Source organism: Sorex fumeus, unplaced genomic scaffold (genome assembly GCF_029834395.1).
Source record: "Sorex fumeus unplaced genomic scaffold, SorFum_2.1 ptg000005l, whole genome shotgun sequence".
NCBI lineage: Eukaryota > Metazoa > Chordata > Mammalia > Eulipotyphla > Soricidae > Sorex > Sorex fumeus.
The window spans coordinates 7738510-7752741 of record NW_026606062.1 but is presented as its reverse complement, the minus strand read 5'-3'; the positions used below and the strand labels follow the sequence as shown (position 1 = coordinate 7752741).

General features: G+C 52.0%; 1 protein-coding gene across 1 annotated transcript in view; it reads left to right on the top strand.

Annotated features, from left to right (window-relative positions):
• PDE6D (phosphodiesterase 6D) overlaps nucleotides 1-13987 on the top strand; it is a 63692-nt gene extending 49705 nt beyond the window's left edge. Inside the window, exons 2-5 of the mRNA XM_056121681.1 lie at nucleotides 8154-8242; nucleotides 9728-9853; nucleotides 10403-10508; nucleotides 13873-13987. Coding sequence (XP_055977656.1) covers nucleotides 8154-8242; nucleotides 9728-9853; nucleotides 10403-10508; nucleotides 13873-13954 — 403 coding nt within the window. The 3' untranslated portion in view covers nucleotides 13955-13987. The remainder of the gene's footprint in view (nucleotides 1-8153; nucleotides 8243-9727; nucleotides 9854-10402; nucleotides 10509-13872) is intronic.
• The last annotated feature ends 245 nt before the right edge of the window (nucleotides 13988-14232 follow it).

Here is a 14232-nt window from a genome sequence, read left to right as displayed (position 1 = left end):
CGAATGGGGCAACACCCTTTCCCCTCCGGCAGACTTGATGGGCTGGATCAACGCATAGTCCATTCACTTTTCTGCTCCAAGCTGCTGGGTTCTGCATTAAGTCCTTGTGCTTCTGGGGCCATGGCCGTGCTGGAGAGCCGCTCGTGGGGGGCGACTGGTGACCTCGGTAGGGCGTGAAGGACGGACCGGAACGCCCCCCGGCCCATGAGGTTTTAGTTGCCCCCACTCCCCCGGCTCATACCTGCTGTCCACAAGGCTCCCATGTGGCCGCCATCTTTCTTTCCAGAGGGAGGAGGGCGGAAGGGAGCAACACCCTTTCCCCTCTGGGCAGAAATGATTGCCTGGATTAACGCATAGTCCTTTCACTTTTCTGCTCCAAGCTGCTGGGTTCTGCATTAGGTCATTGTGCTTCTGGGGCTGTGGCCGTGCTGGAGAGCCGCTCGTGGGGGCAACTGGTGGCCTCGGTAGGGCGTGAAGGGCGGACCGAAACGCCCCCCTTCCCATGAGGTTTTAGTCGCCCCCACACTCCTGGCTCATACCTGCTGTCCACAAGGCTCCCATGTGGCCGCCATCTTTCTTTCCAGAGAGGAGAGGGCGAATGGGGCAACACTGAGGCGTTATTTCTAGTACTAGCTAATGCACTTCTTACTGTGTGGCCGGGCCCTGCTCCCAGCTCACGAGCCATTCTGGTCAGTGTGCCTGTGCTCGCCAGCCTCTTTCATGCTTAGAAGTAGCAGAATTTGGGACTGGAGAGATAGTACAGCAAGTAGGGCATTTGCCTTGCACACAGCCGACCCGGGTTCAATTCCCGGCATCCCATATGGTCCCCTGAGCACGCCAGGAGTAATTCCTGAGTGCAGAGCCAGGAGGAACCCCTGTGCATTGCGGGGTATGACCCAAAAACCAAAAAAAAAAAAAAAAGTAGCAGAATTGGATGAATTACCCACAACATCATCCTCCCCCACCCAGCAATTTCAAACCTTTCTAAGAGGACCACTAACCAAGGTCCCCTCTCAGTCACTCTGAAGAAGGCAAAGCCTCGGAATCTAGATCGCAAGCTTCTCTCTTCCTTTGCTTCCCAGTCTGCCCTGACCAGTCCTTGTTCTGTGCTGTGTGGACATTTCTTTGTTTCTTGTTCTCAGTGTCTTATTCATTCTCTCTCTCTCTCTCCACCCCCACCCCGTCCCCTCTTTGCCATCCCATTGCCCTCTCTGATTCAGCTCTCTTCCCTGACCCTAATTCCTCAGACTTCCCGCCCTCAGCTGCCCACTAATGCACAGTTCCTCTGCTCAATGTCTAAGAAGTGATGGGAACCATTTCCATGCACTAATGTAGACTCCAGCAACCAGGGAACCTTTTCCTAAATGCATGCACACGATCGCTGTGAAAATATGACATCCCTTTCTCCCCGTTCTGTAGTCCTGTATTCACGTGTATAGGAAGTACCCCGTTTCTCCACCTGGTTTCTCCCAGTCCCCCAACCCGCCTCTCTACCTCACTGAACTACAGCCAAATACCGCGAATCTGTGCTTTAAGACATAACCGGAAGAGGACTTGTAACCGTCCATGTTGGTCCAGGTTCTCTCCCTGACTACCTTTTTACTGTTTTGAAGACTTGACACTTTACAACACACTGAGTTTTCTCTGAAGCTCCTTTTGAAGAAGCCCCTGCTTTGATGTGCCTGCCTGGTGGCACATTCCCTGAGGGGCTTCTCAGAGGGCAGGAGCGTTCCTTTGTGCTCCTGCCCCTGACGCCCTGGAGCTTTTCAGGGCCGAAAGACCTCTCTGACCCAGAAGGTAGTTTTTATAAATAGCCTGCCTCCCCGCCTCCTTAATGCTTGTCCCCCTAATCCTCTCCTTTTAAGATTGGAGGTGATGACCTTTGAGTCTTAAAACTCAGGCTCTGTTTCTCTGGAAAATCTAGTTGGCAAAAAAGCTATTTTAAAAGAGTGTTTGCAGGGGCTGGAGCAATAGCACAGCGGGTAGGGCGTTTGCCTTGCATGCGACTGACCCGGGTTCGATTCCCAGCATCCCATATGGTTCTCTGAGCACCGCCAGGAGTAATTCCCAAGTGCAAAACCCCTGTGCAGCGCCAGGTGTGACCCAAAAAGCAAAAAGAAATTTTTAAAAAAGTGTTTTCAGCTAGATGATGCTCATCCACCAAGCATGTCTTTCCAATCCAGCGTTTTTAACCAGGGATGCGTTTCATTGGACAGACGACTTTTCTCCCTGCTAAGACACTTTACCTTATAGTGTCTATTTCTTCTTACTAAGAGACTAACACGATTTGTATTTTGTTTGGTTGGTGGGTTTGGGGCCACACCCAGCAGTGCTCAGGGCTTTCTGCTGACTCTGCACTCTCAGGGATCACTCCTGGAAGGCCGCGGGGACCAGGTAGGGTGCCAGGGAGCAAGCCCAGGTCAGCTGCATGCCACTGGGCCCTGGATTTGTAGTTTTATGGTTTCTAAAGCTGTTCCCAGGGGCTGGAGTGATAGCACAGCGGGTAGGGCATTTGCCTTGCACGTGGCCGACCCGGGTTCGATCCCCAGCATCCCATATGGTCCCCTGAGCATCGCCAGGAGTGACCCAAAAAGCAAAAAAAATAATAAAGCTGTTCCCAAACAACGTATTCTAACTCACCCTCACTGGCTCTCAGAAGTCTCCATGCTAGCATTATGGGTTGGAATTCTTTGTTCCTCCAAATTTGTAATATTTGGGGGACGAAACCATGCAGGTGCTGGGACTGGAGCAATAGCATAGTGGGTAGGGCGTTTGCCTTGCATGCAGCCAACTCGGGATCGATCCCCAGCAACCCATATTGTCCTCTAAGCACTGCCAGGAGTGATTCCTGAGTGCAGAAACAGGATAGGAGTAATGCCTGAACATGGCTGGGTGTGACCCAAAAAGCAAAAGAAAAAGAAAAAGCTTACGGGTGCTTAGGACTGTAAAATGAAGCCCACAAAACAGATACTGTAGAGAGTTTTCTAGATTAGAGTATCTCCACCAAATGCCTAGATGGTCAGCTGCTCGGGGGGTATATGGCTCCTTGGGCAAACAGACGCTTTAGTGTTTTTTTTGTGTGTGTGTTTTGTTTTGTTTTGTTTTGTTTTTGGGTCACACCCGGCGATGCACCGGGATTACTCCTGGCTCTGAACTCAGGAATCACTCCTGATGGTGCTCGGGGGACCATATGGGATGATGGCAATTGAACCTGAGTCAGCTGCATGCAAGGCAAACGCCCTACCCACTATACTATTGCTCCAGCCCCCAAATACACACTTTGCATGTTGGAGGCCCTAGGTTCAATCCTTGGCATCTAAATGTTTTTTTTTTTTCCAGAGAGTAATCAGTTAAATCTTTAACCTGATTATTTATAAAAAAAAAAAAATAAAGGGCCAGAGAGACATGCAGGAGATTGGGCACTGGCTCTGCATGCAGCCACTTCAACCCCCATTGGCTTGATCCCGGGCACCGCATATGGGCCCCTAAGCACTGCAGGTGGCCCAAAAACAAAAAATAATAAAATGAGGGGAGACAAAAGTTGGGGAGCTAAACCATGTATTTATAGCAGCTATAAAATGAAGGAATCTTCCGAGCACTGTCTTTTTATTGTTAGAGCACTAAAGTTTTTTCCTTTATTCTCAAATAGATGAAGATTAAGTTCAGGCTTTCTGTGCTGACAAGGGAAGTGGCAGTACTGCCTTTCCTTGAAGCTGCAAGATCTAACCTAGCTGTTGCTTTGTACACCAAGTCCCTTTGTCTCCTCGGCTTTTCCTGTTCCAGCTTCCCTGGAAAGCCCTCACAAGCCCATGAGCCTGGAGCTCTCAGAGAGATTCTCATTGTGTTTCGGTGAGTCATTTAACAAAGCCTGAGGGCTGCGGTGCTGTATTGGCACCAGGAACCCACCTGGGAGCTGGAGTGATGGCACAGCGGGTAGGGCGTTTGCCTTGCATGTGGCTGACCCGGTTCAATCCCCAGCATCCCATATGGTCTCTTGAGAACTGCCAGGAGTAATTCCTGAGTGCAGAGCCAGGAGGAACTCCTGCACATCGCTGGGTGTGACCCAAAAAGCAGAAAAAAAAAGTAAAAACACTGGAACCCACCTGTGACACAGGAGTCACACGTGTGCGGGCAGGACGGACAGATGAGCACTGTCTTCCCCAAATTTGACCGGGGTGTCGAAGGCTGCTGTCCTCTGAGCTCAGAGTAGGCTAGCCAGAGCTTGAGAGTCTGTTTATTTGTCCAGTTGGGTATGTTTCCTTTTGATATCCAGAGCCCTGAAATGGGTGAGTGTATTTGCAGTGGCTGGAATGGTGACCGAGGACTTAAGCAAACGTGGACTGTTGCTTGCTTTTGAATTCTGCTTTTTGCACCCACAAACGGAGAGGCTGGAGAGATGGCTCAAGGGCTGGAGTACATATGAGTTATTTGGTAGAGGGGCCACAGCGACAACACACTGGATAGGTCATGTGCATTGCATGTGGCCGACCTAGGATTCATTCCCCGGCATCCCTTATGTTCCCCTGAGCACCACCAGAAGGAATTCCTGAGTGCAGAGCCAAGAGCAACTCCTGAGCATCACAAAGTGTGACCCTGCCCTCCCCCCCCAAAAAAAAGGATTTTGAGAGGAACTAGAAATAGAGACAAGCAAATAGGCTGCTTGCTTTGCGTGTGGCATCCTGTAGGGTCTCCCAAGTGTGGCCAGGAGTGACCCCTGAGCGCAGAGCTAGGATTAAGCCCTGGGCACCACAAGGTGGTAAAGCCAAAATTATAACAGTGGGGATTTATTAAAATGAAGCAGAGGAGGGGCTGGCGCGATAGCACAGCGGGTAGGGCGTTTGCCTTGCACGCAGCCAACATGGCCAACACAGGTTCGATTCCCAGCATCCCGTATGGTCCCCCGAGCACCGCCAGGAGCGATTCCTGAGTGCATGAGCCAGGAGTAACCCCTGAGCATCGCCGGGTGTGACCCAAAAAGAAAAAAATTATAACACTGGGGATTTATAAAAATGAAGCAGAGGAGGGGCCGGAACGATAGTACAGCCGATAGGGCCTTTGCCTTGCACAACTGCCAACCCTGGTTCGATCCCCGGCATCCCATACGGTTTCCCCAAGCACCACCAGGAGTAATTCCTGAGTGCAGTGCCAGGAGTAACCCCTGTGCATCGCCGGGTGTGACCCAAAAAGCAGGAAAAAAAATTAAAAATGAAGCAGAGGGGCTGGAGTGATAGCACAGCGATAGCGAAAGCACAGGGCATTTGCCTTGCATGTGGCCGACCCAGGTTTGATTCCCAGCATCCCATATGATCCCCCGAGCACCGCCAGGAGTAATTCCTGAGTGCATGAGCCAGGAATAACCCTGAGCATCGCTGGATGTGACCCAAAAAGCCAAAAAGAAAAAAAAAAGGAAAACTGAGGTATAGGAAAGCAGCAGAATCTGCCCTTATTAAGAGCCAAAGAGCTCAGTGCGCTGAGCACACGCTTTACATGCAGGAGGCCCAAGTTCAGTCCCCGACACCTCAGTCCCCTGAGCACCGCCAAGAGACTCCCGAGCACTGAGGGCTGGCCCCCATGCCACTAGCTGTGGCCCAGGAACAGAGCATCTGAGGGAGTTTCTGAGAGTCGCACACACTGTGGGGTGGGGGCCGAGCTCGGGCCCATCCTGGCTCTGTGCCGGCTGACCAGGCTGCTCTTTCGCTTTTCTTTTTCCCCTGTGTTTGTGGTTGCCGTGGAGAGGGCTGCAGGTTCTCACCAGGCCTCACCCGCGGTTGGCATCGCGCGCCTGTAGTGTCGGCCTGGTCGGAGGTGAATGAACTCACAGCTCCAGGCCTGGGACACTTGGCGCTGCTCACAGCTTACTCATGGCTCTGCGCTCGGGGATCATGCCCGGCAGGGCTCAGAGATCGAACCCTGGTCGGTTGCATGCAAGAAAGGCGCCCTACCCACTGTGCCATCTCTCCGGCCCGCCTGTGACTTTTCTTGTGTAGCCTCAGACCTAAGAGATGCCCCCGGATAGTGGAACGTGGCACCTTCCACACATACTGATGCTGACCTTTACCTCCAGTGGGCAGAGGTCTCGGGGATGTGGAGGGAGGCCCGTGTCCAGCCCTGGCAGCGGGAGGCCCCGGGACATGGAACGGCCCCCACTGCCCGCTGCCCCCGGGGAATTGGTAGCTCTCCTTCACGGCCTCCCGTGTCCTGGCCCCCTCGTGTGTGCCCTCAGCTGCCCGCGACCAGAAGGGAGGGAAGGGTCTGGAGCCTAGATGCTGCCCCTGGGGAGGGCGGCTGCTGGGAAGAGGGTTTGGTTGCTAGACAGCCAGGAAGAAAAGAAAAGACACGTAAACCGTCAGCTGTGCTATGGGACGCCTGATCTCTAGGGATACCAACATTTCTCAGCTTGCTGACACGCGTTTGCTTTTCTTTTTACTTCTAATGGTGTTCATTGGATCTTAAAAAACTGGGACCAGAGCGATAGCACAGCGGGTAGGGCGTTTGCCTTGCACACAGCTGACCCAGGTTCAATCCTGGGCATCCCATCTGGTCCCCCAAGCACTGCCAGGAGTAATTCCTGAGTGCAAAGCCAGGAGTAACCCCTGAGCATTGCTGGGTGTGACCCAAAAAGCCAAAAAAAGAAGAAAAATACTAAAGATGGGAGGTGGCTGGAGACACAGTACAACAGGCTGGGTGTTTGCCTTACATGGGACTCAGCATCCCATAGTGTCCCCCGAGCTGTGCCAAATGTGACCTCTGAGCTCAGAGCCAGGAGTTAGCCCTGAGCACAGCTGGGTGTGGCCAAAATAAATAAAAAATGATTTGGCTTGGGGGCCATGGTCAGTTTAGGGGTTTTTCCCAGCTTGGCGCTCAGAAGACCATGCAGTGCCCAGGATTGAACCCGGGCTTCCAGCATATCTTCCTGGCCTCACTCGTATTGGGTTTTTTTTTTCATTTTTTTTAATTTTTATAAAGTTGTTCACAATATTTGATTACATTTAATATTCGAACACCCATCCCACCACCATTACACCTTCCCACCACCATAATTCCATCCCGAGCCCCAAACCCTGGCCCCAGAGCAGAACCAAAATAATTTATTTTCTATTGCTTGCTATGAATAATCCACTAAAAATGAGACAAAAAAGGTTTTTTTTAGAGGAAAGTGTGTGTATTTCACCCAAGAGCCATTCAGCCCTTCTATAAGAGATCAGGAACATGTTAATGGTTGAGTCTTGCGTTCTTATATCTATATCTGTATAAATATATTTCCTCTAAGATTGGCTGCCTTCTGCTTTAAAAGCAGTCAGATGTGATGTGCTACTCTTCGTCTATTGGTCGTGTAAAGTCCGAGATGTCTCAGGCCCCATTTGCAGCCGCGTGTATTGTTTTCTTGATGGATCTCTTTTACTTTATTTGGGCGATTTGGGGGTTCTGCCCAGAAGTGCTCAGAGGCTATACCTGGTTCTCTTTCCAGGGTGACAGCTGGCAGTGCTCAGGGGACATGTACAGTGATGGGACTGAACAGGCCTTAGCTTCTTTTTTTTTTTTTGGCTTTTTGGGTCACACCCGGTGATGCACAGGGGTCACTCCTGGCTCTGCACTCAGGAATTATCCCTGGCGGTGCTCAAGGGACCATATGGGATGCTGGGAATCGAACCTGGATCAGCCGCGTGCAAGGCAAATGCCCTGCCCGCTGTGCTATCTATCACTCCTGCCCCCTGAGCAATCTTAAAGCTTGTTTTTCCTCTGTGATATCTTTTAAATCTTTTTCTTTTATTATTCGATCTCCATGAAATTACAGAGTTGTTCATGATTGGGCTTCGGGCAGAGTGTTTCCTCCCTCACTTCACCAATGCCCCCCACTCTGTTTGCCGGTCAGCTTCTACGAGAGGCACTTTTTTTCTTTTTAAACAAGTCTTTGCACTGTGGTTTACAGGACAGTTGCTGGTGGCGTTTCATATTCCTTTTTGTTCTTGGACCTCTTCGGGGATGTGCTTCCTTCAGCTCTGGGGGACCTTGGCTGTCTTCTCCTTAGGAGCAGCGTCTATGAATAGTTTATGGACTGTGAGCCTCGCTACGGGGTGATTACCTGAGTTGTTCACTGGCATCAAATAGAAATCTCCTCCAGGGCCTTAGTTTTCCTTAATACACGTAATCAGAAATTGGATGAACCTTCGGGATGCTGAGACGGGGAAGATCCTCTGGCAAGGAACAGAAGACCTGTCTGTCCCGGGAGTGGAGCATGAAGGTACTTTGGCTGCACGGGACCCTGGAGCAGGGCTAAGGCACTGGGAGCTAAGTTAATGCCAGCCTGTAGAGCGTCAAGTCCTCCAGGTACCGTGTATGACAGGACTCAAGCCCAGGGCTCACGCATGCAAAGCAAGTGCCCCAGCCTGTTAACTCTTCTGGCCCCCGGAATGATAGTACAGCGAGTCAGGCATTTGCCTTGATCACATCAGACCCGGGTTTGATCCCTGGTACCTCATATGGTCCCCTGAGCATTGCCAGGAGTAATTCCTGAGTGCAGAGCCAGGAGTGACCCCTGAACATAGCCGGATGTGGCCCCAAAACAAAGCAAAACAAAATTTCCCTTTTTAACTTCTCATTCTTCCATTCTTCCGATTTCCAAACGTACTTGTGCTAACACTGTTTGCATCCAAACATACCCAGAGATGTAAAGTAGGGCTGGAGCGATAGCACAGTGGGTAGGGTGCCTGCCTTGTATGCATCCAACCCGGGTTTGATCCCTGGCATCCATATGGTCCCCGACCCCACCAGGAGTGATTGCTGAGTGCAGAACCGGGAGTAACCCCTGAGCATCACCGGATGTGGCCCAAACACAAAGTAAACTAAGATCTTAATGTGTGTGTGTGTGGGGGGGGGGTCCAAATAAAATAATTTGCACTTTCATCTTCCTGAAACAAAAGAAGAAACAAGATATTTAAGACAAAAGAACAGAGGGCCAAATAGTAGAGTGAGCAGGGTGTTTACCTTGTGCGGGTCCCACCCACGTTCTATCCCCAGCACCACCCTGAGCTCTGCCAGGGGTGCTCCCTGAGCTCTGCCGGGGTGCTCCCTGCATGGAGCCAGGAGTAAATAAAGGAACAGGGAGAGTCAGAGAAGGTCCTCACTTGGCTGTTCCCCTCAGACCTTAAGCTGCTGGGAATCTGATGGTGCTTCTGGCCTTCAGTCAGAAGCACTTGACCAATTGGGAATCCGCCTGTAATTAAAAAAAAAAAAAAAAAGTATGTTCATAGACCCAGGAGAGGACTGAGAGTCTGGTACATATGCTTTGCATGTGGGAGCCCCGGGTTTGATCCCCAGCCTTGTGAGCACAGAGACAGGAGTAACCTCTGAGCATGCTGGGTATGTCCTAAAGAACACGGCGGGTTCACATCTGTCAGCCAGGTGTCCTGTGAGCGAGCGGGGGGGGGGGGGGGGGGGGGGGGGCGTGGGGGGGGGTGTTGTCTCAGAAGCAGCTGGAAGGCTCCTGCAGGACGTGGCAGCTCAGGGCTCACGCCCAGGCCCTGCCTATGACTGACTGTGGCTCAGTCCCCAGCACCTCGTATGGTCCCCTGGGCAGTGCCAGGAGTGACCGGAGTCTCTAAGCACCACCAGGGATTCCCCCTGTCTCCCCAAAAAATAAATAAATAGAAAATAAAGTCCCTGGAACTTGGACTCCTTGTAGTCCTGGGTTCCGTTTGAATGGCTTCAGCTTCCTTTTCTTTGCCAGCCCGGGTTCCTAAGAAGATTCTCAAGTGCAAGGCAGTGTCTCGAGAACTGAACTTCTCTTCAGCAGAGCAAATGGAAAAATTCCGCCTGGAACAGAAAGTTTACTTCAAAGGCCAGTGCCTAGAAGGTATTCTGCCGCCCGGGTGCCGCAAGTCCAGTCTAGGGTGGCAGGGACGGAAGATGCGACCCCGGGAACGACAGCAGGATTGGCCACGACCTCCTGCTTCCACACCCCAGGGACAGCACAGGCCCAGCAGCAGCTCCAGGGTGTGACCGGCCCGCAGCTGGGCCGGAGTCACAACCTGGCCACAAGTGTAGCTCCCATGCAGGCCACCAGCACGGCCTCCCTGGCTGAGTGCGTCCATCTCGGTATAGGCACGCACGCGTGTCGTTAAGCTGAGATCCCCAGTGCCCTGCCTTGTCCTCATTTCCCAGTTGCTAAGGGGGTGTTGCCTGTGCTGTGTCTGCCTGGCGTGCCGAGGCAGGGGACCCCAGAGCAAGGGGAACAGCTGTGGCAGGGGGCCGGGGCAGCCTAGCCCTTTGCACACGTCCAGCCTGGAAGTTTCATTGATGGGTCTCAGGTCAGGAGAGGCCTGCTCCAAAGGAGGGTCACAGAACCCTGGAACCACCCAACCCGCTCTCGCCCCCACTCACCTGCTTTTGCTTCTTCCTTCAGAATGGTTCTTCGAGTTCGGCTTTGTGATCCCCAATTCCACGAACACCTGGCAGTCCCTGATAGAGGCAGCACCTGAGTCCCAGATGATGCCGGCCAGCGTGCTAACGTGAGTGAGCAGGGGTGACTGGAATCAGGCATTCCAGACGGTGGGGTGCCAGGCTCCCACATTGGGTGGGCAACCTAGGTTGAAAAGAAGCATGAGAGCTGGAGCGATAGCACAGTAGTAGGGTGTTTGCCTTGCGCGCAGCCAGCCCAGCCAAGCTGGGTTCGATTCTTCTGCCCCTCTCAGAGAGCCCGGCAAGCTACCGAGAGTATCTCGCCCACACAGCAAAGCCTGGCAAGCTACCCTTGACATATTCGATATGCCAAACACAGTAACAAAAAGTCTCAAAATGGAGACGTTACTGGGCCTGCTCGAGCAAATCGATGAACAACGGGGAGGACAGTGACAGTAAAAACATTATAGATTACAGGGACTGGAGCGATAGCACAGCAGATAGGGCGTTTGCCTTGCACGCAGCCAACATGGTCGACATAGGTTCGATTCCCAGCATCCCATATGGTCCCCCGAGCACCGCCAGGGGTGATTTCTGGGTGCATGAGCTAGGATCAACCCCTGAGCATCGCGGGTGTGACCCAAAAAGCAAAAAAAAAAAAAATTATAGATTACAATGGTGCTTAAATAAAAAAAAAAGCATGAGAGTATCTGGGAGCATCCCAGGTTTCAGGTGACAGAATTTTGTCCTATGAAAAACACATTGAATAGAAAAAAATAAAATAAGTCGGGCCAGGGGTTGCAGAGATAGGCTAAGAGACAAGGTGTTTGCTTGCACGCAGCTGACCCCAGCTCAATCCTCAGCTTCACATGTGGTTTCCCAGGCCCTGCTAGGAGTCACTCCAGAGAATAAAGTGGCCATAGCCCCTGCACGTTGCCAGTATGGGCAGTATCAAAACCAAAAATCAAGGAACCAGTGAGATAGAACAGCAGGTAGGGCGTTTGCCTCACACGAGACCAACCCAGGTTCCATCCCCGGCATCGAATATAGGCCAGTAGTAATTCCTAAGTGCAGAGCCAGGAGCAACTCCTGAGCATGCCAGGTGTGGCCCCCAAAACAAGAAACAGAACAGAAGCACTCAGGGCAGGGAGATCGCTCACGGGCTGGAGTGCGAGCTCTGCGTTGGCAGCCCAGGCTGGAACCAGCGGTGCTGACCCCCAGTCCCGATGTACAGCCACCCAGAGAAAGATGAAAACCTTCATATTTGACCTTTTGATTTTTTTAAGGGAAACAAGATAGTTTCTATTGAACAAAACTTGTTTAGAATGACATAAGGGGAGAGAAAGAGAGGAGGTACGTGTTCAAGAGAGGACACGGACTTCTCCAGAGTGGAAAGAGCAAGCAAGCAAAGAAACAGAGAGACGGGCGAGTGAGATAAGATTCAAGGGAGAACCCGGCCTGCAGAGCGAGCCTGACTTCCCGACGAAATTCCTACTAACCCAGGCCTCTAGGACAATGACCCTGCTCTCCTGGATTCTTCTCCTCTCTCAGCATAAAATTAGTGCTCAGAGGTGGAGATGAAAGGAGGAGATGAGGGGCTGAAGTGATAGCACAGTGGGTAGGGCATTTGCCTTCCATGCAGCTAACCCAGGTTCGATTCCCAGCATCCCATATGGTTCTCTGAGCACCGCCAGGGATAATTCCTGAGTGCAAAGCCAGGAGTAACCCCTGTGCATCGCCGGGTGTGACCAAAAAGCAAAAAATAAATAAATAAATAAAGTTTAAAAAAAAAAGGAAGAGATGACACAGAATGAAGCTGGCGTGAAATGTTTATTAAATCCCTGTGAATTTGCTCCTTTTCCTGGCTACCAGATTCCTCTAGGCTGTGCTTTATTCGAATGGCCTTGAGTCGAGGCTGGCGCAAAGCCTTTGTCCTTTTTCAGGGGATGATGTTTGGTTTAGTCGTGAAGGAAGAGACACACTTAACATTTTAATAGCTCTGCTTCCTGTTCGGAGAACTGAGACTTGGTTCTTTCTCCAAAGCACCGTCACTGACCACCCACGTGCCATTTTTCATGGGAGAACATATTAGTTCAGTCCCAAAACTGGAGCCCCACGGCCAGAGAGATAGTCTAGTGTGGAAGGAGCTTCCCGTTTGATCCCTGGTATCCTATATGGTTCCCTGAGCACTGCCAGGAGTGATTCCTGAGTACAGAGCCAGGAGTAACCCCTGAGCATCACCAGGTGTGACCTAAAAAGCCAAAAAAAAAAATGTGGCCGGAGCAATAGTACAGCAGATAGGACATTTGCTTTGCATGTGACCAAATGGTTTCAATCCTCGGCATCCCATATGATCCCCCAAGCATGACCAGGAATAATTTCTGAGTGCAGGGCCAGGAGTAACCCCTGAGCATCGCCGGGTGTGACCCAAAAAGCAAAAATAAATAAATAAAACCAAAAAGCCAAAAAAAAAAGGACGCACAAAGAGAAACACAGCCCCGGCCTGCGTGCGGCTCCTCCATTTGGTCTTTGGTGGCAGACCCGAGCAGCTGGCTCAGTAGCATAAGAGGCTCGGACCATGACCAGAACCTCTGGAGACTTTTCCCAAGGTGCCCCCCCCGAAGGCTTCTGCTCAGAGGAGCGTCTGACCAAGTCACATTATATCCTGGCACCCCTTTGCCAAGTGAGGGAATGGACCCCGAGGTCCTCGAATCCTGTGGCTGCTAAAAAAACGCCAGGAGCTAGAGCCATATCGCCAGCAGGCAGACAGCCAGGTTCAGTCGCCAGCACCCCGTATGGCTCCCTGAGCCTCGCCAGGAGCCATCCCCAAGCCAGGAGTAAGTCCTGAGCTCTCACGTGTGGCCCAGAATAAAGAGATAAAATAAGAAAAGCTGACGGGGCTGGAGAGATAGCACAGCGGGTAGGGCGTTGGCCTTGCACGCGGCCGACCCGGGTTCGATTCCCAGCATCCTACATGGTCCCCTGAGCTATGCCAGGAATAACTCCTGAGTGCAGAGCCAGGAGAAACCCCTGTGCATCGCCAGGTGTGACCCAAAAAGCAAAAATAAGTAAATAAATAAATAAGCTGAGTAGGGACCTGAGGAACAGTACAGCAGGTAGGACACTTGCCTTGCATGTAGCTGACCTGGGTTCCTGCTCCAGCATCCTATAGGGTCCACTGAGCACCCCCAGGAATAACGACTGAGCATCGCTGAGTGTGGCTCCCCTCCCCTCAAAAAAAAAAGGAGCTGAGTTGGTGTAACCCAAAATGAGACGAGGTGCAGGCCTGCCGCCCGCCCAAGTAGATTCTGTAGTTCTGATCTGTCGCCCAAGTCAGACTGGCGTCCGTGTTCCGCGCTAGGTTCCAGGTGGGTGCACGTCCCCTCGCCCAGAAGCCCCCCAGAGCAGCCCTGGCACGCGCGGTCAGTCTTGCTGCCCCATTTCCCCGCCTTGACCCTCTCTTCTTCCTTGCAGTGGGAACGTCATCATAGAGACAAAGTTTTTTGACGACGATCTTCTTGTAAGCACATCCAGAGTGAGACTTTTCTACGTTTGAGAGAAGAATGTGTGTGCGTTTCAAGGATGGGGGGCGGGGGCGGGTTGGGGGCGAGAAGGAGGAAATTGTTTACTTTTTTCCTCCAAGCATTTGGTTTTTGACACTTCCAAGTTCCCCCTGCGGCTCCACTGCTGCCACCCGGGGACCAGCTCCGTGTAGGTAACCAGGTGGCTTTTTTCTCCCAGGCCACCACCTTCCACTGACCAGACTAAACTCCCACCCCAGACCAGGGCCGAGGCGCGTATCACAGGGTCACACGCACCACGGCCTCGGCCCCC